This window comes from Columba livia, chromosome Z (assembly GCF_036013475.1).
Source record: "Columba livia isolate bColLiv1 breed racing homer chromosome Z, bColLiv1.pat.W.v2, whole genome shotgun sequence".
Taxonomy (NCBI): domain Eukaryota; kingdom Metazoa; phylum Chordata; class Aves; order Columbiformes; family Columbidae; genus Columba; species Columba livia.
Window position 1 is genome coordinate 4,300,103 of NC_088642.1, and position 23,815 is coordinate 4,323,917.

Genomic DNA, 23,815 nt, shown 5'->3' on the forward strand with positions numbered 1-23,815 from the left:
TCAGAATCAAATCTATTTGTGATGTTGTTGTGCATTATGTTCGTGTATATATATAAACATCCTGTTTTCATAGTTCTGAAAGTACCCACAGGTTGCCATGCTCACGTCTAAATTCTGATTTTGTTTTCACATTCACTTTATAATTTGGGTTTCGGGCATGAATCTCATTGAAACTGATCTTTAGTTTCTGTTATTTTAACACTCTATACAGTACCTGTACTATAGTACCTGTATAGTACTTATGTATGGTACAAATGTATTACATGTAACAAAACTCCAAAGTAGTGAATTAAAACTTGGTTATTATTACTATTATAATCTGAAATGAAAGTGAGACCTCATGGCCTGTAGCAGGATCAGAGCATCATTGCATTGGGCAGCACGTGCTGAGGCAGAGAAGCCCTGAGGAGATTGCAGAAGGATGGGTAAAAAAGGAAATATTGTTACTCCCCTTTGGCAGAGGGGGTCTGAAGAAAGACCAAATTATGAAGAGACGGGTTCATTTTATCTAACTGAGACATCCAAGTGCCTACTGGTTCCAGACTTCATCTATAGCCAACAAACCAGCATGTCCAGAGACCCGTCTAAAAAAGACTTTGAGTGGCTGTCTCAGATGTGACATGATTTTAGGATGTGTAAAGTTATGTCATTTTAATCCAGCCAGTGCCACCCAGGCAGAACTGAGATTCCTGTCCATGTATCTCATTCCCTAGTCCACTGTCTTAGTAAAAAGAGAGAGAAAAAAAATGTATTTTTCTTAGCAATGCTACCTGTCTTCTCAGTAAGAGACAAATTGCTATTTCAAACCAGGAGAAACAGATAGCATAAACTCTTCATATTTTATTAATCAAGAAACTGAGTTTTGAGGCTCTGCCTGAAAACGAAAGGTAGTTTTCCATGACATGATAACTCAAAGTAAAATAAACAAGTCACTGGCATTTTAAATAAGTTGTGTTTAAGCCTTAAGATGAAAACAAAACATAATAATCAGGAGGTTGATTTTTTTTCTCTCTCTCTTTTTTTTTTTTTTTTTTTTTTTTAATAGAAGCAAAAGACCATCATGTCAATGCCTATGGAAAAACTCAGTGTTGAATATTTATTCCTTGTTAACTCATTAAACTCTCAGTAGCCTTTCACTAAGTGATTTCTCTCTCTGGGCCTGAAGGATACTTGACATTTCTGTGTAGGTAGCAATCTGCCTGCTACAAGCTGCTGACTACCTCATCTGGATCCAGAGAAGATAAGTCCTCACTTAGTTATTTGAAACAACTATAAAGTGCTATTGGGAGATCTCAAATGTATTTCCTTGTCAGATAAGTCCACACTCAAGGTCTCTTAATGCAAAGCTGGTAATTACTAGAGGTGAAATATCAAACACAAACATTCAGCCTACTAACCCAGCACTCACCCAGCATCACTGAATGACATATCCCATAAAAATAATGGCAATAGTAATACATTTTTCAAAGAAATTTCCCAGCAGAAGGCTTGCTTCCCTTGGAGGCAAGTGCTAATGTTGTCCTACAGATACAACATGACCTTCACAAATAATTCATTGGTATCTGAAGCCTGATCAGGTAAGGACTGGCAAACTCAATTTTTTTTTAGAGAAAACAGTAAGCTCTTTATTTCTGAGGTCCCCAAAGATTACTCAGGAGCCTGATGTAAAGGAATTATCATCAAGCTCCCCGAAACGTTCTCAACACAGAACCGTTCACACCCCATCTCAAAACTTTGTGGGGTCTCAATTGCCAGTGATCACAGAACCACAGAGTCACAGAATCATAGAATAACAGAGTCACAAAATCACAGGCTGGTTGAGGTTGGAAGGGACCTCTGGAGATCATCCAGTCCAACTCACCTGATAAAGCAGGTTAATCTAGAATAAATAACTAATATAACTTTTTTGCCACACCTAACACTGCAGTTACAATATGGCTCTTTCAGTTTAAACACTGCAAAACACGAGGTGAGAAATGTAAGATGCAACCCTTTTCTGCCCCAATACCTGGTGAAGCCTTCCTGGTGAGGGCTGCCAGCAGGCAGAGGAAGCTTTTGATCCTGGAAACATGGCCCAGATCCAGCAGCCACTCATCCTCATTCAAGCAATCCCTCAGTGGGCTCAGCTGCAGGGATTGGAGGTCCCAGCGTGCCAATGTGAGAAATTCATTCCCCATGGGTCCAGAACAGGTAACTATGAAATAGTAACTCTACACTTTGGGTTGAGAGGAGGGAAACCTGCCAGATCTGTTGATGGTAGCAACACTTATCTGGTGTCTTCTTTCCAGACTTCTTGTTGCTTTTAAGTGTAAGGACACTACAAATTATCTCAAGCTACATATTTGAAAACAGTACAGGTTTATAGTTTCCGCAGATGTCTTTTCCTTTTTTCACTTGAACACTATCTATTTAAATATCTATTAATGTATCCACATTCTCCTGCAGACAGGACCAAGCCTACCCCTGCAATAAAACCCAACCAACTCAGTGTTTTCTTGGGTGAGAGAGACAAAAGCTAAGCCTTTTGCACAGCAGTGGGAGAGATGTCCACTTCTTGTTCAGCTTTTGACTTAGATTCAGATGCAAGTTGCACCAAAGTAGTACTTGAGCTCAGCCCCTTACCTCTGACTAATGCCAATTCCCCTTTACAACGTGGCCCTGTCCCATTAAGGGGACTACAAGGGTCACCCAAAATCCCATGGGCATTCCTCTGCTCCACACATCCATGGCAGGAGGAGCTGCCCTGAACCAGTAACCAGTGGGGTGGGAGATGCTCTGTGAGAACAGTCAATGAGGTTTTGGAAGTGGTATATGACCACAGTAGCATCTGCTTGTACCTGAGCTAAGGGGTATCACTCCTGTAATTAATTTAGGTGCTGTTCTGTGGGGATGCCACTTTCTTGCTTCTGTCCCCTAAAAGTGAACTTGGGTACAAGGCTCTATAAATGGTCTATATATGAGTATTCTTCTGAGCCACTGGTGCATGAAGATGGAGAAGTGATTGTAAGCCCATTGGGGTCGGTTCTCCTTCCTCTCTTCATATTCTTATTTGCATTCATGATCCAAAAACAATTCTGATTTTTTTTTTAACCTGTGGAATCACTGGAATCTCCCCCAAGGAGGAAAAAAAATAATAATAATAAAAAAAGGATTAATCAAAATCTATGCCCATAAAAACAACTGCAGGCTTTTCTCTGAATGGACTCAGTAGGTTTTAAACTATTTGGTAACCACTAACAGCTGAAGACACATAATGTCAGTCTCATTTGTCATTGGTGCAGGAGGGAAAAAATGGCCATTACCAAAGACTTGTTTATGATTTCACAGAGAACGCAATACAGGATGAAAAAAAAAAAGGGTGTGGGGGAGGAGATAGTCATTTCTTTCCATTTATTGAATAGCCTGAGATACCTGGTTTTGAACAAAAGGTAATTGTCTATTGGTATGTGGCAGCAGAGCTATGAAGCAAAAGGAAGACATGATAGTGGTAGGTTGGAGTGGTTTATGTAAGGAGAACTTGATGGGGCAGAAAGGAGACTATAACAAATAGGTAAGGCAGAAAATCTTATTATTAATTATAGCATGGCATCATCTATAAGCCTTGCCTTGGTGTGCCAATAAATCAGACTCCAAGCCAGATGAACCTTATGCCTTTGGCTTCTGGTTGTGTCCATGGTAGGAGACAGACTAAAATGGATATGAGTATCTATCTATATCTATATCTATATCTATATCTATATCTACATCTACATCTACATCTACATCTATATCTATATCTATAATCACATCTGTATCTATCTGTACCTATGCATATATCTATTTATTTCTGTCTCTATCTATGTCTACTTTCAAACAAGCATTTTTATTTAAATCTTTACATAAGACAAACAGAAAATGGCTGCCCGAAGGACAGCACAGAAATTTAGAGAGGAAAAAATATGAGACAAATGAAGGACTATGCATTCCTACATTGTCCTCTTCAAAACCAGCTTTTAAATGATTGTTTATGACCAAAGTTGGTTTGTGTCTCACTGGCCCTGAGTTTGGTGAAAGCACTGGGGTTTCTTTGTGTAATGTATGAATTTAACCTGAAGGGCAACATTATCATTTGACCAGTGAGAGTGTAAGCCCCAAAGATCATCAATTGCCTTAAATTGGTGGCCCAGCCACTCATTTAATGCCTGCCCGTCAGCTCAAAATAAGACCTACAGTTTAATAGGTCGAAGTGAAAAGGGGAGGAAAAAAGGGGAGAAGAAGAAACAAACAAAAACCAGACTGATTGCCACAGCAATTAAAAAAAAAAAAAAAAAAAAGGAAACTGCCCTCAGTGAAAGCATTGTCAAAAATATATACATATGGGGAGGAGCAATTTTACAATCTCCTGTAACCCAGTGGTCCTGAGGTGTTGCCTTTCACTGTCTACCCAGGAACAGGCCTCTGAGAGGTTGTAAAAACACCATCTATTATGCTCAGAGACTCAAGCATCATCTGGAGGGACTTTCCCATACTGAGAGGCTTTACTCTTGGCATGGGCACCGTACACTCGTGCCAAGAGCAAAGCCTCAGATGGGGTGAGTGGGTCACAGAAGAAGGGAATGGGGTGGTTATCCCCTTCCAGCTTCTGTCCTGGGGTCCCCACAGAGCCCTCCAGCCCTTGCAGGGTGCTGGCAGGGTGTTTTGTGGATGCAGTTTGCAGTTTACCTCTGCATCAGGGCAAAAGCAGGACACATGTTCTCACCTGCATTCCCCATTTCCCCTGTTTGGACCACATTTCAGGGTCATCTCTACAGGTGTGTTTGTCACCCTTGTTTTCAGGCCCATAGACCGGGGCATGTACATGCCCACCATATCATCCACACTGCTCGTCGTTTCTATTTTAATAGGTTTACTCCCAACATGAGACACAAACCTGAACAATCTCCTGGAAGAAGCAAAACAGAACTGCCATGCGTGGCAGAACCTTTTCGCACCTCCCACTTGGTCTCACTTCATTTTTTTTATTTCCAAAAATGTCCAGCTGACCACGTCAAGGGCAAGAGTCCTCCTACAGATGTCTTCTCTTGTCCTAGTTGTGAGTTGAGACTTAAGAGTTTTTTAAAGTATTATTATAAAATCCTCAAGTGGAGGCAGTCTGCAGGTGGGCACAGCTATCTCCAGTCTCCACGGCTGGGAGCCAGTTGAGGTCCCCAGTGAGCAACCCACCAGCCCTTCCTCCTTAGAAATGGAGGGACCATAGCCATGGGATCTCAACTCCAGGGTGGGGGCCCAGCAAGTGTCCCTCAGCCACCCTAGTTTTTCAGAAATATGATGGAAACTAATGACACTTGTCATTTGTTTTATTTTTTTGCGAGTGCCCAGGTGCCTCCAGCAGCACAGGTGTCCTCAGTCCCCTGGTCCCTGGGGTGGGTTCAGCCAGCTGACCCCATACCTTGGGAGAGAGATGGGGGAAGAGTAGGGATCTGCCTCCTGAAAACCCTGTTTACATGGTAATGAACACCTCTCAGCCATACCTATTGTAATAAGTATTACATTATCAAACAGGGACTCAGCATTTAACCAGCCACTCAAGTGTGACAAAACATCCAGCTTCTTGCCACATGAGATAGGTTAAATTTACAGCTTGTCCTCCCTGGCCACAGCCAGGACCTTTGGAGAAAAAGGCAAATGCTCCTTTCTGGAGCACAGGGTACCTGTTATTGCCCACTCTTATCAACAGCCACATGTCCTCTTGCAGGACAAAGCCCAGTGCACACAGCACCTATTCAACCATGGGTCTGGCACTGAGGAAGTAGAGGGATGGAGAGGCAAAGCCTGTTGGCATCCTCTGGACTCCTTTTCAGTGACTGGTTTGTTGTCATTTGTCAAGACGGGTGCAAAAGGGTGCAGGCTAAAAAAAATCTCAGAACTCTTGCTTTTTCCGAAGTGTAAGTGATTGAGATGCAATGATATGGAACAGTGCTGCAATAAGGTGTTCAACATAGCAGGATCACTTTTCACATTCCCTGGAGAAGTACAGCACAGGGAACAGCCCCATACAGCCAGAATGACCTTGCTTTCTCTTTATGATACATCTGCTATGAAGCTGTATCTCATGCATCCTGCGTAGCACTCAATATACACCTCTAGCAACTTCATTCTCTCTGCTCTGCACAAAGGCTGTATTCAGCATGGAATTATTTCATCACAGCTCCCTGATTTATTTGCTTATGCAGCAATTTTTTTCTTCTTGCTGTCTGAAGATTACAACATTACCCAGCACTTTTATTGTGCCATTTAATCCTAAATTTCTTGTCCGCCAAGGATCCTAAGTTTGACCTCCATCATGTGTGGTTAAATCTATTGAAATAGATTTGTAAAGCTTGATCAAATAATCGATTTATCAATGACATTCAGTTCCTTTAAAATTCTAGCAGGGTACAAATACAGCAGTCAACAGGTTACTTGTAAGCTATCTGGTCTGACTCTGATTATATATTATCCTACTCTTACGAGAGAAGCCACACTGGATATCTGATAGCACAGAGAGACAATGTGGTATCATCATTATTATTACAATTATTTTATTACTATTATTATTACTATGACTACTATCATTTATCATATTCATTTCCTTATCATTGCCAAGATCACAAAATCAAGAGTTTTATTTATTGATGCTCTCATTGGATATACAGCAGATCAGGATACAATCCCAACAATCCCACACAAAGAAGAACCACAGATCTCAATTTAGGGAAATACTTTCAGCTTGGGCCCATCTCAGAAAATTCTGTCTCTAATTAGGGTTCTTGATCTATCATTGAAGATCTGCCAGCACAGTAACTGGAACTAAGATTGCTTTCCATTACAGTGGGAGCCTCTTGCATTTGATGAAACCTTACAGCTGCGCATCTGTCATTGGAGACACCCCAAGCAAGGACAACTTTCAGTAAGGCAAGAATTGGTGAACTACCTTAAGGTGAAGTGTCAGAGCTTGAATTATCAAACCTGTAGCTCTTTGCTTAGCTGTTGATTCTGGAAACCTCTCTTTTCTCAAGGTGAGTGTGACCCCAGGCAGGTACACTAACACAACTGTGACCACACTCATCACAATTAATGAGGAAGGCAGCAGGGTTGGTTTTAGATCTGCGTCTTGCAGAGGATTTTGCAGGGACAGCTCTGCTTCAGAGCAACCATTTGCCTCCCAACAGTGTGCCAAGTAAAATACCTTCCAAGTCGTGCGGTCACTATATATGATCATCCACTTCCCTTCTTAGCTAATGGGGTGAAACACAGCCCCCAGTGCCTACCAGAGGGCATTCAGCTAAGAAAACACTAATGCATAAAAACGTCTGCAGACTGACTATGTGAATGGCAATACACATTTTTAATTTGAATGACATGCAGTGTTTACCATAATTAGACAGCACATTAACATGATGAGACCCGCGCTGCAGATCAGAGTGGCAAGACACACGACTCGAGTCTGGAGCCTTTAATGCTGCAAGAAGCATGTTGTGCTCGTCCACGGAGTGACTGCTTGCCCCACCCTTTTGCAACATGAGCTTGAAGCTGTCATTGCAAGGGGCAAAATCTTCCTTGACAAGCAAATAAACCCATTAACATGTTAACAGGTTTTGTGTGTATGTGTGGAAACTATTAAGCACACCAACAAAACAGCAAGGTTAGGAGGATAATATTTATTCTAAGACAACAAAATTCTCAAGTTTTACTATGAGAGCAGGCAATGTGCTTTTACCTATCCTGAAAGGTAGGAAAGGAATTAATTTTCAATACTGGCTCAAATAACAGAACTAGGAATCAGCAGAAACCACTGATGTTTATAGTGTGCTTTTTATTTATGCTAGCTTGTTGATCTCTAACTTTAGCATCCATGGAATGGCCTCAATTATATTGCTATGTACGATTCCTTTGTGTATATCCTCCGAGTACTCCAAATCACAGTCTGCTCTCCTACTCGTCACTGGGAGCTTTGCCATTGATTTTAATCAGGCAAGAACCTCACCCTTGTTTCAGCCAGCAGAAATCCTGGCACCAGACCTTTTCTTTGGAGCAAGCCAAACATGATGGAAAAGTGGAAATGGTGGCAAATGGACGGAAAGGCTGCCCACACATTTGAAAGTGGGAGTATCCAATTGTGGAGCTTTGCGGGGGTAGGCAGGGCTCTGCTGTTTTTATTTACTACTGAGTGTTGGAGGAACATGAGCATGGATTGCTTTAGAAAGACAGTAACTGGGCACATAGAAAAGAAAAAATAATAATCAAACATTAAGTAAAAGTGGATGGTGATTGACAGTCCCTTCATGTTCATACTTTCACTTGCAATATTTTGTTTCTCCCCATATATCAGATAAGCACCCTTGGTTTTATTCATGAAGGAATTCGACAGCAAGAGCTATTCTAAAATGCAGCAGCTGCAGAGCATTAAGGGTGCTCTAACCGTTAAGGGGCATCTGGAACATCTCAAAATTAGTATTGCATCAGTCCACAGGCCACAGATATTTCCATACAACAGGCACACATCAATTCATTCCAGCTTTAGCTGTGTTCCAGCAGTATGCCCAGCGTTAAGACTGGGAAATCCCCTGTGAGCTGCACTGGTTTTGTGACTGTCAGGGAACAATTTTTAGCATGTCACCTGCGAAGTAAAGTGGAGCAATCTACAACACAGCAGGAAGATCATATCTTCATTTTTACAAATGCTTTGCTTATGATACGAGTGCCTAAAGTCAGTAAAATATTCTTTTGAGCAAGGTAGGATGAAAATGCATGGCATTGTAGAGAGTGTGAGCTCTGAATGCCTAAAACAGGCACAAGGTAGGACTGAGATGCAGTATATAAGCAGAGTGAGTATGGCAACAGCTGTAGATATTATGTTGTCCCCTGGCATCTTGGTCCCATTCAGTCTAGATTAATAGTGGGGTCATCTGAGGAAGGGATTAGTGGGAAGGGAAGACAAAGAGAGGATGAGGTGATGGAGAACAGACAGCACTAAACCACAAGTGCATTCTGGTGACACGAGCAGTGCCCACGGGTCCCTTCTCAAGTCACTTGCTTGTTCTTCTTCCAGCATAGGGCCTGTAGCCAAATCATCCTTCTGTTTTTCTTTCCAAGAGGGCACATGGCCTGGGGCTGAGGGAGCCATCATGAATGGATATGGGAGAGGAAAAGAAAAAAAAGGGTGTGTGTGTGTTGTCGGGCATATTGGAGGCTGTAACTATGAAGTTCATATACAGCCATTGTTGTGGTGAAGGGTGTTGATGCAAGTTAAGAAGTTTCTATTAGATAATCTTGCCCAAGGGTTAGGTTTTAGAGGAGAAAGACAAGAGCAGGATGTTCCGGAGTGTCCTGCATGAGCCTGCTTCCTCTGCCAGGGAACATGGGAGCTTCACTACATCCTTCGGCAGTGACAGACAATACTGAGCCCTTCTGAAAATCTCACTTCACATATGCAGAAAAAAATCTAAAAGACCAGCAAGCAAGCAAACAAACAAAACCCTGGAACAAAAATAACAACAAAACAAACAAAAAACAAAACAATAGACCTCAACAAAAAACAATAACAAACAAAAACAAATCAAACAAAACCCCTTACCATACCTAACCAAACTCCAAACAAATTAAAAGAAAAGCAAACACACAAATAAAAACAAACAAACAAACAAACCCTGCCTTAAATGCGCTCTAGCACTCCTAGAAACCCCAAAGTAACCCTTTCACTGAATTTAATGGGGATACAAGAACTGAGCTCTGCTGGTCTCTTTTGAAGGCCTTTGATAACAGGATGATAACAGAACATAAGAGAGATGGGAAAAGAAAGACAGATCACAGGATAGGCACAACTTCTGTAAGGAAAGGACTTTTTGTAATATTTTCTCAAGTCTCAGGACACCTGACAAGAGCAAGAAAAAAATCACTCTGTATCTAGTAAAAAAACCAAAGTCTTTATCCCCGGTTTTCTCCAGTTCCCTGTCTAATGAGTGTTGTCTCTGCTTCCAAAATGAAAAAAAAAAAAAAAGAAAAAACAATCCAGAGGTTATCTGGGTACTCTCACAATATACTGGGCTGGAGCATGCAACAGTCAGTCCTTATGGGGCTTGCTGCTTGCAACAGCCAAGTGCTTTCAGCAGGAGCTGAAGATGCTGGAGATCCCATGTTGAGCACATTGAATGCTTTCAAGCCTCAGAGGACTTGCTCACAGACCGCAAGACTCGAAGGGACCTCCCCAGCATGGCTCAGGGCTCGCTCACTCCTGGCAGTCCAACTACAAAGTCACAGCAGGGCTTCCCCGAGTCTGACTCCAGCACTTGGAGAAGGAGGAAGGGTGGATTTTTGCCTCTGAACTGAACAGTTCAAAACTCCACTTTTGAGTGCGCCTCGCTGCAACTGACTGTACTGAGGAGAAAAAATTGGTTTAAGGAGTGAAGTAGCTTCACTTGTGAGGCTCAGCTGGAGGTCCAGCCTCCACGGTGTAGCTGGCAGAGAATGGCACAGCATCTCGCATAGATGAAGCTCCTAACCCCACTCCATGGCAGTGAAATCTCCTTTAAGTGATAGTAACGCTTCTGAGGAGCCTCACACAGAGTTAGGTGTGTCTCCCCGCTTTTATGAAACTCACTATAAAGAGAGGAGATGTTCTCGATGAGGTCAGCAGTACCACTGGGATTTGGGACCATCCATTCCCACTATTGGCACAATATCAGCTTCCAAAAGATGATGTCCCTCCCATTCATGTGAGGGACCCCATGGTGCGATGTCATTGCTTAAAGACTGTCTCAGGCCAGCACAACAACCCAGGTGCCATGAGACATACTAGAATATATATTCCAGGTTTGCCCCCCAGGCCCCTGAAGTATAGATCATTTTTAGAGTGGCTAAGGGTTATGACCTGTCTCCTAGACTATAAATCTAAGAGGACAATATACTTGCCCTGCTCCTCTCCTCATACTCGAAAACAAAAAATTACTGTCCAAAGATTGAATGGGGAGGGAACGTGCGCTTTTTCTCTGTAAGGAAAGAGAAGCAGGTATCAAAAATGTACAATCTGTAATGCTCAGATCATGGTAAAGGGTGTCCAAGAAGAATTTACCAAATGGAATAACACATGCAATCCTTTCCCACATAGCCAGGGTTTGCTTTATTGTGTGTACCCCCAGTGAATGTAGAAGGATTAGAGATAAGAAAGAAAGCAAAGGTACAGTATTCTAGACGTCTTACAGATTGCAAAGTATAAAGTAAATAGAGCCCTAGAACTGGGATCATTTCCTGCTTTGTGTTGCTGGAGGGTTCATTATGAACCTGAAGTCTTTAAATGTTTTTTTCATAAAAAATACTGGTTCATGTTAACCATTGTATGTATGACTAGGTGGTTCTCTGTAACTTCTGCTCTGGAAAAAGCATAGTGGATGAGAAGTCTGGCCTTAATGGTTTGTGCATCTATAAATCATTTGGAATAACACACAGGTTCTGCTTGTTCACATTAGCTAGATTTAAATCCACAGGGACACACAGCGACAAAGGGATGCGCACACTCCTTTCTCCCATAGAATCACAAATCTGGCACATTTGAACTATCAAATCTGCTTCATTTCAATACTGTCATTTCCTGTGACACAGGAGCCTTGGGCTTGCTTTCTCAGGAAGGAAATAAAAAAAAACAAAAAACAAAAAACCAAAAAGGCATTGCCTTCAGCATCCCTGTGGCTTACCAAGTCTTCAGAGTTCCTTAACACATCTGCGCTGTAACCCTATGATGCTCCTCCATAGAGCCTGTCAGGATGAGTGCATCCCTTTCAACATTGATGCTCTCCTGGCTTAAAAATAGCAGTGGAGACTTGGAAGGGGAAAGAAAAAGATCCAAATCCAATTACCTCAAAAGGCTTCATCCTCATTCAAAAGTAAGAGAAATAACAGGTTCCTATCTGTCTCTTCCAGCCCCAAAAAATCAAGATAAAGTCTCATAGGTCACTACTTTTGAAAAATGCTACTGGAAACACAGATTTTGTTTTCAATAGCTCAAGTCTGGGGGGGCACATAAAAGAGTGGAACTGGAAACGAGCAAGGGAGGAATTGTGGGGGGAGGATGGCAATAGAGAAAGGCTGGGGCAACATATATAAAGCACAAATTTTCCTTGCAGCTTTGCCTATAAACTCCTGGAACCAGCCTTTCACCGGGTGTAAATCAACACAACAGCACTGACATGGAGGAGCTGTGCCAACAGACGCCAGCAGAAGACCTATGTTCAGATCAGCCCCGTGTCTCCCATCAGAGCTGGACCCACAGCTCCAGGATGCCGGAGGCAGGATGTCCACAGGAATAACAGCACTGGACCAAAGAGTCCAGGACGCCTTCCCAACCTCAGAGGAGCATCTGCACAGCAACAACATTCATCTGTCTGTCCATCGAGCAGCACATTCTGTCCTGGCTGTCAGATGCTGCTGCCTGATCTATATTTAGCCCCTGATGTAACTAAAGTCAATAGTATTCCATTAGGGCAGCTGCTCCTAACTCCCGAATAGGCTTTCCTAGGCTGGCTCCACCTACGCATGTCAAAAATCTGGACATATACAGCTACAAACGTTCCCGGGTTTATATACACAGCGGCACAGTTTTGAATAGAAAATATACAACTGTTAGCATAGTTTAACGGTCTGCTATATAACAGCAGCGGCACTTTTTTTTTAAAGAGACATTGATTCTTCTTGTCCAGGGGTGGGTTTAAAGGGCCTAAGCTTTGCTACAAGTCAATATTGGCCTTTCCCTTTTTAGGGTATGTTTCTGCACTGGAGCATTCCTTATCTCTGCTGCTGATGACAGGTTGTGTGGAGGGTTTCTGTAGCGTTTTCTGGGAAGGAAGATGTATAAAAAAGAAGAATCACATTGCAAAGCACAAACTTGAGCCTGTAAGAAGTTTACATCTGGTGTTTTGTATTACTTAAATAAGGGCTTGTGCCATTGCACTGTATGAATACTCCTATAAGATTGCTTTTCCAAAACAAAATTCAAATTTAAATGTTTTGGGTTTCCTTTCACTTTTCGTACTAAATGCTACAGAAAGGATTGCAATGCAAAGCACTAGAGAATTGTAGTTTTCTGCCACAGCCCAAGGAAGCACAGGAATTAAAGTGATTACCAAGATAAAGAAAAGTCAAAGGAACAGAACTGAAATCATGCATGGGGAGGTGGAGGAAATCTCATGTAATTATCTTCTACAAAAGATCCATCTATCTGTCTGCCTGATGATATACAAACTGAAAATGTTCAAAATACACTTAAATCAACAAATACATAGAGTACTGTAAAATAAACACACTTCAAGACCTATTCAGGAAGTACGATAGGTTTATAACTGAAGTTAGTATTGCTTGTGTTCAGTCCTTTGACCTCTACCACATGTGCTAGAAGGGCACAGAGAACCCCTACTGGCATTTCTCAGTAAATATAAATATTTCTTCCACTAGAGAGGTACATTTGGAAACACAAAATAGTGGCTTTGGAGTCTGCAGACATGTTGCTATTTAGATCACTGGTTAAAACCAAGCCAGCCAGTTGTTAAGTCAAGTCTATTCCCAAACAACAACTATCTAAATTTGTTTTAAGGAATCAATGGATGCATCCTGATTTCTACAGGTAAAAAAATAAATCAAAAACTATAAAGGATGTAAATTAATCAGGATTTGGTGCATTCAGAGAGATCAGGGATTTAATAGCAATGGTCCTATCTGTGCGGACCCAGATCTCAGCTGGGTCAGCAGCTGGGGCAGTAGCACCCTCTAGAAATCAGGCTAAAACTGACCAAAATCTGAACACCACAGATCACAGCAAAAGCCTCCAAATTCACCTCCTAAAGGTTACGGCTACTCATGCAAAGACATGGAGACCAAGCACTCAAAACCATTGCTCTTTGAGACTTGTTTGAGACTTGCATGTGGGATGGGAGGCACCAGAGAAGCTCCAGCTGAGTCTGGGAAGACATAGGAGGTAAAAACATTTCAAGAATATTGCCTAAGCAACACTCTGACTCCACAGTGAAGCCTGGGTACCACCTGGAGTCTCTGATTTCTTTTCAAACCTCTAGGCCTAGAGACTTATTTCTAATGGCTTGCCTTGCCTTCTCCTGCCCTGGTCATCAGGGGCACTGTGATGATGGAGAGAAGCCACCTGAGCTGACAGATACCTGGCTATGCCTCTCAACATCTGAAATCAGCTTTGTCGCACCATTTCAGGCAACAGCACAGGGTTCATCACATCCTTCTTTTCTCAAAAGCCACGCCACCAACCACCTGGTCCATGGATGTGTCTCCTGGGGATGTTGAGTGACTTCAAATTACCCACCTAAGGGCTCAGAAGGTGGGTTGATGCTAGAAATCCCTGGCATGATACAGCAAGGCATAGATTATGTCAATCAGACCAGCTAAAAAAAAAAAAAAAATAAATAAAGACAAACAACAACAACAACAACAAAAAAACACCAAAACCAAAACAAAACAAAATCAGTTTCTATTTCTTGAAATGATTTCTCTAGGAATTCATTAGCATGGAGAAAACCTTTTCTGATGAGGATGCTCTCTGGAGAAGAAGATCAGCCTTAAAATATAGAAAGTCTGTAATTCTTCAGCAGTTTATTCACTTGCTTTTAAACAAAAGATGTTTGGAGAATTGTAAATTTTGGGAAAGGTATCCCACTCACTGCACAAAGTTGCATGGAGAAAAAAAAAGAGTACATTTTCTAATAATTTTAGAAATGCAAAATTTCTAGGTTTAAATATTCAGTGTCAAAACAGGTGCTTATGGTGATGCTTGCAGAAGAAGATCAATAGACCAGAACAGAAGAGAAACTCTATTTTCTTTATTCAGGTAAGAGCCTCATTAAAAATCAATAGGCCTAATTTATTCTTGATAACATTCTGTTAAGTCTGCATGTTTACCCTAGGGATTAATTTAGCCTAATGGGTCTTCATGCACAAACAACATAGGCAAGGTTTGATTTTTGGAAGTTACAGCATAGCAAATGCTACTACAGGACTTGATCCTATCACTTGTGAAGACAGGGTGGGTTTAAGTATCAGATAGGCTCAAAGCCCTTGAATGACATCCAAGTACAGCCTGTGGTGAATAAATGTTTTACAGCCAATCATATGTCAGTGTGAATCAACTTTTTTATCAATGTTGCTAATCATGACATGAATGAACAGAAATTAATTTATATCTTTCAAATAAATAAATAAATAAATCGATAGATAGCTAAATAAATAAATAAAAAAAGACGTGTGAGCTTCCATCCCTTGTGGACACTGGCAAAAGTGAGTCATCCTGACCTATTGTGATCCTTTCAATGAGATATTTTTCTGCAGTCCTAGAAAATGAGTATTTGCTTTGCAAAGCTCTGTTCTTGTAAAAAAAAAAAAAAAAAAAAAAAAAAAGAACACTAAAGAGCTTGGTTTCCCTGTGAATGCATGACAGTGAATTAGTGGCCCTCAGGTGTCAGTATACAGGCCAGTGAATTAAATTAAGCTATTTGCTTCTGTTCTAATGTAGCAGAACTAATGCAGTCATGGCTCAGCACTGCAGCTTCTTAAATGTGGGCACTTCTGCTGCCACAGGGAAGGAAACCTGGCTTCCATCCCCTGGGGAGGCCGGCTGGAGTCAGCAAGCAACCCCGGGAGCTGTGACATAACGTCTGAAGACACGGACAGGAGGAGGACCAGGCAGCAGAGGCAGCTCCAGTTCCAGTCTTAACACCATTAGAGGGGAAAGAAAGCACAGCAGCTTTTAAGCACGGTCTGAGGAAGCATCAAGCTACAAGACTGAAAAAATCCCCAACAACAACAACAAAATCCCAAAAGGGCAGGGGTAACCCTTTCACTTTTGCTTCCTTGGAGATCTAAAAAAACCTTTTCCATAGAGCTGAGGGTGCCACAATGACAACCAAGCAGTGTTTGGCTTAGGAAAATGAAGACAAGCCCTACAGAACTGTTGGTGGCAGCACCGTAGAACCATTTGACTTTAAAAAAAAATGAAAAAGGAAAAGAGAAAAAAAAAGAGCCTCTTTCTGAAGTCTTGGTGTTCCCATGCATTTTGTCCTTCCCTGACTGTATCTTTCACCTCACTGCTCCTGCCCCTCCCATCACTCTTGCTGCACAGTAGCAAGCTGAGTAAACATTAACCCTGATAGGAAATGATTAATGAATTATCAATTGCAATCAAATTGCATAATGCAAACAGTTGGACGGTAAAGGAAAAATACTGGCTGCTGTGTCTTTATTATTATATTGGATGGAAGGTGGAGGCAGAAAGTAATTTAGAAAGCTGCTATGTCTATTATAGATCCTGATATGTGTCCTATAGGCCAGCTATGTCATGTAACTGTTTGAAGTGGAGAATAAAAACTCATGCAGAACTCTGTGTTTAATTTGCATGTAGACAGATATTAAGACAGTGCATAGAAAATCTCATCTTTGCCTATGCAAATGAAAGGGTAAAAGTGCTGCCAGCAACTGCTCATGCAAAGCCAGGTTGTAACGGTACATGCCTGAAGAAGAGCAGAAATGGGTCTTCTTGGGCAGGAGGCTCTTGCTCAATTCACATTCATCACCAGCATTTCCAGCTGGTTAATGAAAAAGTAAACACTCTAGAAGTTTCTCATGAGGCAGTCAAGATATTTTTCCTACTACTAGTCAAGACTCATCATAAAAAGAGCTGTCCTAACAAGCTACTCCAAAGGTAAACTGAAGCAAAGTGGTGATAAGGTCAATATTTTCAAATGGGGTTGCCTAAAATATCAGCAAAGTCATTAATAATCAAGACAAACACTAATTTAGATTACTCTCTTGAGGTGTAACTGCACAACTTGACACTTCCATGTTTGAAAACATCAGCCTTAAGCATTTTGCTCATGGTTAAAGAGCAGGTAAGGAGCAGACCTGTGCTGGTTTTCGGACCTAACCAATAAACTGAAGGCACGAAAATAGCTGAAAAAGGAATGTGGACACAAAGACTTCCACATCTATTTCCTTGAGAGAGTGCTTCTTGCTTAGAAAGGGCTGGGATTGATGCTAAAGATAATCAGAGGAGCATGGAAACCCCTCTGCAACTGAGGTTTTCCCAGACAGCTCTAGAGAAAGGGTCTGCACTACTCAACCCTTCCCATTCACTCTGGAAACACCAGCGCCAGTAGCTCTGCAGCCGACTTCTTTTACATTCAGACATGGATGACATTGAGTGGCGTATCTTTAACAGCTCTTGCTTTTCTAGTTAAGCATTAATGTTTAACAAGATCAGCCTGCAGTTGCTCGTTAGCGTGCAGTGCTCCAGCTAATTAATACATCACCAGGAGAACCAGCCTGTGAGAGTGAGCAAGTACATTCCTGAGGCACTTCTCAGCCTTCAGAAAAGGAAAAAGAAAGAAAAGGAAATATGGGCAAAAGGTTCTTCATAGAGGGGGAAAGAAATAAAGAAGTCAAGTCCTCTGAATGCTTGAGGAGCAATGCTCAGCTGACTTTCTATGAAGAGGCTGTCTCTCACCACAGCAGCATCCTCTTGATAAAAGATGAGTATGCAGCCCGCAAGGATCAGTGCCAGAGAGGCAGCTCAAATGTCACAAAAACACGTCGGCCCTGACAGCCACACACGTTTTCCAAGGGAGAAGAAACAAACAAACCATCTTCTCTTCATCCCAGCTAATTCCTCTTGCCAGCTCATGTCCCGCAATGGGGGTTGCAGGGAGATGAGCAAAGTCTTGCCAGCAATCGGACTGAGCACTGCTCCACCCAACTTGGTGGAGCGGCTACCTGCCCAACAGTCAAGGACATTTTTAGAAAAAGTATGCATTACTGCTAATTCTCACAAATGTGACAGGGTTTCTATGAATTTTCAACTTATTGCACCTACAGCCTCATTCCCTGCATCAAGAGACATTTTGTCAGCCTTGCTGATGAAGATAAAATGTTTAAAATGTAGCTCCATTATTTTCTAGCATTTCAGAATCCAGCAGGAAAACTGAAAGACCCTTTCGTGATTCCCTCAATTCAAATTTCAGCCTAATTTTTAAATGAAGAAAGTACTTTTGGAGCTACTGAATGAAAAAGAAAAAAAAATTGGGGTCACTCCTATTGTGAATAGTGTCATAAAGCCTAGTGTCCCTTTTTTACAGATGTTTTAGAATCTAAAACTGAAAAACAGAATTGTCTCTTTTTATAGGAAAAGGCAGACACACGATGTAAAACATCTACTTGTATGAAATATGAAAGAGCAGTTGGGGTCATCAGAATGACTAAGCATAAAAATTTGTAGTTAATTTTTAGACATTTAGTTTTGAGAGCGTTGTAAGGAAGCAGAGAGATCAGACAATATACCAATCATGGATTTAGGAAGAGGACCCAGCTTTTACAAAGGAAGTGTGTTGCAGCTGCCAACTTGGTAATCATACCTTCTTTAGTAATAAAGATCATACCTATATGTGAGCCACTATCAGTAGCATAATAATTGGAGTTGCTAGTACTGCGAAAGTCTAAATATTTGAAGATTGTGGGCCAGGCTCCTTAGAAACACTGAATTAGCTTTAAAATCATACAAATTAGATCCTATTTATGCGTTTTCTGAGTTTCAAAGACTTTATAATTTGAGTGTCGTCACTCATTGATGTTGCTGTAGATGTTTAAAAGGAAAAGAAAACAGGGAAAAAAAACACAAACCACTGCACACCTCACATCATAACACTCATCACAAGAGTTAGCTATGCAGATCCCAACCCAAAACTCAGCTCATGCAAACCAGCCATCCTTCCACTCCTGGATCCAGCTGAGTGCTAAGTGGATAACATAGGCAGGAGGTAGACATTCAAATGTTGATGCTCAAGCAAACTCGAATCAGCAAAGTTAGGAACTTTGGCACGGCAAGAATGAAAGCCTTTCATTGCTGCACATCAAGTCTGTGGAGAATAAATGGAAACTGCTCCACTGCCTTTTTCGTTACTGGGTGAATGACAGCTGATACAGAAGGACAATTTTCTACTGTTGCTGGAAATGGAGTGAAGGAGGGAAGTGAGAGAGGAAGAAAAGTGCCGTGTACAATGGGGAACAGTTGAGAATGATGCTTTAGCATCAAGACTAACTATATTATTTAAGAGAAGGATCAAAATTGATTTATTTTTAGACTTAAATCTCATAGACATATCATGTATGTGTGTAAATATGTCCACACATAGATGCAATTTTTTTTTTCAATAGCTATACAGCCTGAATTATTGGAATAACTGGAATTTGTTATGATGAACAATAATGGATTTCTCCTGGAATCAGTCTCTGAGATTAAGAAATTGTCCTACTCCTGTTATCAGATGGGAAAACTCTGTTAGAGACAAGCTTCGGGGTGACCCAGAAAGGCTGGAGATGAACAGAGTTCAAACATGATTTTCAGTAGTCCAGGAATGACTTGATTTAAGCAGGAGACAATTTGGCTCATAATTTTGAGTAGATAAGGAAAGTGAAAATGAGTATGAAACTAAAAATGTATTATTACAGAAGAAACTTAAGGGTCCTCATTCAACTGAGATGCTACTGTATCAGGTCTTAAAGCAAAACAGGTCAAGAGACTTAGGGGAGCTGAAAACTGAAAATAGTAATTTACTTCTAATGCCCAGTTACTAGGTGTAAGTTCTCTAGCACTCAGGTGGTGCGTACTTAGGATCAGAGACAACACCACTCCAGCTCTGAAACCAGAGTAATAACAACATTGACATGCTGCTCTTCAGTCACTGGTCATTTCTGGAGTTGCTGTACCTGTCCATGGGCCCAGTAACTCACTCTTCTGGCAATTAATTGCTAATGAATTGCCAATAATGTTATGAGTACTGAACAAAAGTCAAGAACTTCCATAATCCTACAAATATTAAAACAAACAAGCAAACAAACAAAACCCAAGCCAAATGGATGATTCACTCCACAAGCCTGCTTCATCATCACTTGAAAGCCTGGAAAAGAAAGGAAAACCTAAACACACATCTTGCAGTATTCAACTGGACCTACGATTGTGTCTGCTAACAACTCAACACATGAAGGTGAAGCCTCCAACTCCACTGATGTCCTGACATTGCAACTCCCTGCCCTCCCCCTTCATTTGATTTCTTTTGATGACATTACTGTCCCTGGAAAGATGGCTGGACTGCCACTGCCCCTCAGGGACACATCGTGCTGAGGAAGAGAAGAGGCAGCACCCTGTGTTGTGCCCAGCACGTGGGGCATTTCATCTCACAGCTTCCCATCACTCTTAAGACCTGGTGTATAATGGAATAACTGAAATACTTTGGGCATTTTGAAGACAAAAAAGTAACAAACATCTTCCCAAATAACAAAGGCCAGCATGGTTTTAGCAATACACTAAAGATTCCCCACCTCTGAAATGAACTTGGTGCGAGTCTGGCATGCAGTAGGGGAAGTTTCAGCTCAAACACGGCAAGTTGCCACAGCCCAACCAACCAAATCAGGGACTTATCATCAGAAGCAACAAGCAACCTCAACTATAAGCGGGGCCATCAGCTCTGTATAAACACTTTCTTTGAAATCTATCTGCAGGGGAATAAAAACAGGATGGCAAATGATTCAAGACCAAATACTCAGACATATCCTGCAATACCCTTTGCACTCTCTTTTTGACTCCAGGAAAAGCCGGGAAGCTGAGTAGCAGCTCCGTTTCCGTTCCCTTTTCACCTCCCCTCAAGAAGAGTGACTTTTAACCTTATTATTTATATTACTCTCATCTGCAGTTAGGCACTGCACAAACATGCGATCAGAGGGAAGTACCTGCTCCAAGGATCCCACAGATGGGTAGGGGCTGGGGAAGCGTTAGTCTAGGAGATAAACCTTCTCATTCTATGTCACAAGGAAGAGCTGGGGGTACAGGCCAGCTCTCAGCTTGGTGACACTAAACCCCTCCTGTGGTGACACAAAGCAGCCACGTGCCTATCTCTGAACTGCCAGCAGCATCTGCCTGCAGCCGCAATTGCCCATCTGGCTTCTCAGGCAAGGGAGGTCAAGCACGATGGGGGTGAACGCATCCCCTGGCTGCGTTCTTTTCTGCTGGGTTGGATGCAATTAGCTGGAGTCGTTAGATCTGCCTTCATGCCTTAGAGCCATCTGCCCTCCCATGAAGCCCATTCTGTGGATGATGGGCATGCTCCATTCCACCGGAGTCTTACCAAGCCCAGTTGTCTCAATGGTGGCTTGGTAAAATAAAGATCAAATTCAACTTCAGCAGTAGCTTTAAGGTTTTTATTTGTATTTCTGTGCAACTCCAGCCTTTTTTTACCTCTCCTCCAATTTCTGGCTTTGTAAGCATCTATACTGTCCTAGTGGGGCCCACAGGCAGAAAACCTTTCATCTCTCAGCAGCTAGAATGCAGCAAGATGTTTATTTTCTTCCTCTTTCCTCAGACTTAATGAAAGCTTTCAAACATAAATGACTTGAGATTCACACCTCACATCCAGAGTATATCTGAGTCCACTAAAAGCTCTTAGGTTTCTTGTCACCCAGTGAACATAAACAAAGCCCACAATGAATTACACCTCCCTTTGGAAACTATGAAAAACAAAACAAAACAAAACAAAACAAAACAAAACAAAACAAAAAAACAGAAAAAGCCAAAAATAACGTTGAAGACCTTTGGCTGACAGGTTGAATAACAAACACACGTGTGGGCACACATGCATGCACACACCTACCTTGCTCACAAGTCAGTCCCTGCACTGGAATGTGTAATACAAGCACAGCAGCTGCCTATACCACTGATCTAACAAAAAGGTCAAAGAAAGGTATGTATCCAGCATTTGCTTTTAAATACTCTAAAGGAGAATGTGTGGGTTTTTTTTTTTCTTCCTTTCTGTTGTTCTTCCCATACTTGTCAATGACTCTTTCACATTCATGCCACAAAGAGAAGAAAACAGACTTGCCTCTGGTATTAAAGATCACTTATATAATCATTTGAACTGGGTTGAGGTGGGCTTTTTTAAGCACCCAAGGAGAAGGGTATTTTGGACAGGGAGTTAATTAAATAATAAGCAGTAAACCGTAGTTGCAGCTGCTACTCGGGAAGGATAGTGGTGACTTTGAGTGAGGAAGAAATGAACCTTTTGATACTATGAGGTCAAAAGCAACGTAACAATGGAACTGGGTAACAGGGAAAAAAATATAAATCTTATCATTGTATTCAAGGAAAAATCTAGATTAGTGCTGTATAGTGTAACCCTCTCTGTAGACACTGCCTCACTGTTTGAGTCACTGTTCATCAAAAAACAGAAGTGTTCTCTAAAGGATGCAACTCACACAGCTTTTCCCTTTATTAATTTCTTTACAAAAGTGGAGGGGAAATAATCTTTATAATTCATGTATTGATAGCAAAATATTTAACATTTCAACCCTGAGAAGAAAAGAGTAAATTCACAGGAATTACTCTGTGAATTTGCCTCAAAAGGATTCCTTCTCCATCCCTATTATTATTATTTTTGGTGTTAGATTATTTTTCTAATAGGATTAACATTACCCACTTGGCTTCTGTGTAAATGCGTGAGTTCACCTTGCCATAAGATGTTTCAGCTGGAACAGAGAAAAGAGACTTTTCAAATCCTTAAAGTTGTTTTGTTTTGTTTTTTAAAAAAGGCTTCTAATGGGTTATTCCCATAAATATAGACATTGGTGTTGGCATCCCTCGTGATGGAAACATTATTGATAAAGGCTGTTCCAGATCCAAGCAGTTAAACTTAAGGAAAATGTCTTGGAAGAAGTTAATGGGTTACAAAGCTCTTGCCTTGTTAAAAAATGAAAGGAAAGAAAAAGAAAAGCACACTCAAGACTCAGAACTGCCAAAAATTGCTCAGATGGTCTGTCTGGATACCCCAACTCCCCTTTCCACATTTTTGCATGACAAACTTGTCCCTGTTTTTTCACTCTTGTCCTATTGTTGGGGGTGTTGCCTTTTTGTTGACCCAACTCTACCAGCAAAAGGCTTCATTTCAGTGGCACGAGAAATGTAGAAGTGTCCTTCAGGATAAAAGGTAAGATAAGAAAAGCAACTTATTCCATCAAGCTAAAGAGCAGCTCTTCCAGTGGAGGGAGGCCATTTGCATACCATTCGGGTTCACCGGGAGCGATGCCTCTATTCTTCTCCCATCCTTGCCTCCCAGTCCGTGAGCAACCAGGGAGCTGAAGAGGAGAGTCTACATTACACTCCAAACACATTACTGCCCCCCGCGCATTGCTATAGGCCGTCAGAATAAACCTGACAGTGCTTTGAAGTCTGTAAACTGACTCCTAGGTAACTGCTTAGAGTTTCTCCCCTCCCCATGCCCCAAACAGCTTTTCATTTGATGTTCTGGCACAGAGCTAATCTGAGAAAGGATCAGAAACTCGACGCTATTGACAGTAGCGACAGGAGTGTCTCAGTGTGACAGCTGATTGAGCCCCTCTCGCATTTCACTGACAAACTCAATTGCTCCAGTAAATCGAGTGAAAGTCAATACAGGCAGCTCCTCGTGGGCCCTGGGTGTGTGCCCCCTCCTCGAGCCTTCCTGGGGGCCCCTCACTGCTGCCACCTCTTGTAGGACCCAGCTGAGAGCCCCATTCCTGCATGTGATGGAGAAATGAACCCACAGATCATGTGAGGGCTTCAAGGACAGTAATGCAGCATTTGCCATGCTGATAGAAAGCTTTGTTTATCTTACTTCACCCCCTTTGCCTTTTTTTTTAATAGAGATATCTCCTGAAAAAACAAGTTTCATCCTAAATTCTCAACCCAAGCTTGTGCTGTAACAGCCAAACAGCTTTG

The 23,815-nt window shown here is 41.7% G+C and overlaps 1 protein-coding gene across 14 annotated transcripts in view; it reads right to left on the minus strand.

The window, feature by feature from the left end:
• The window catches only part of SETBP1 (SET binding protein 1), a 266,895-nt gene that overhangs the window by 177,900 nt on the left and 65,180 nt on the right, over positions 1-23,815 (minus strand). Inside the window, exon 1 of one of the 14 annotated variants that reach the window (XM_065046919.1) lies at positions 23,120-23,143. The exons of 12 other annotated variants lie outside the window; for them this stretch is intronic. In XM_065046919.1, coding sequence (XP_064902991.1) covers positions 23,120-23,122 — 3 coding nt within the window. In that variant the 5' untranslated portion in view covers positions 23,123-23,143. Of the gene's footprint in view, positions 1-23,119; positions 23,144-23,815 lie in introns of those variants that run through there. One more of the 14 variants, XM_065046917.1, reaches the window with a different exon arrangement.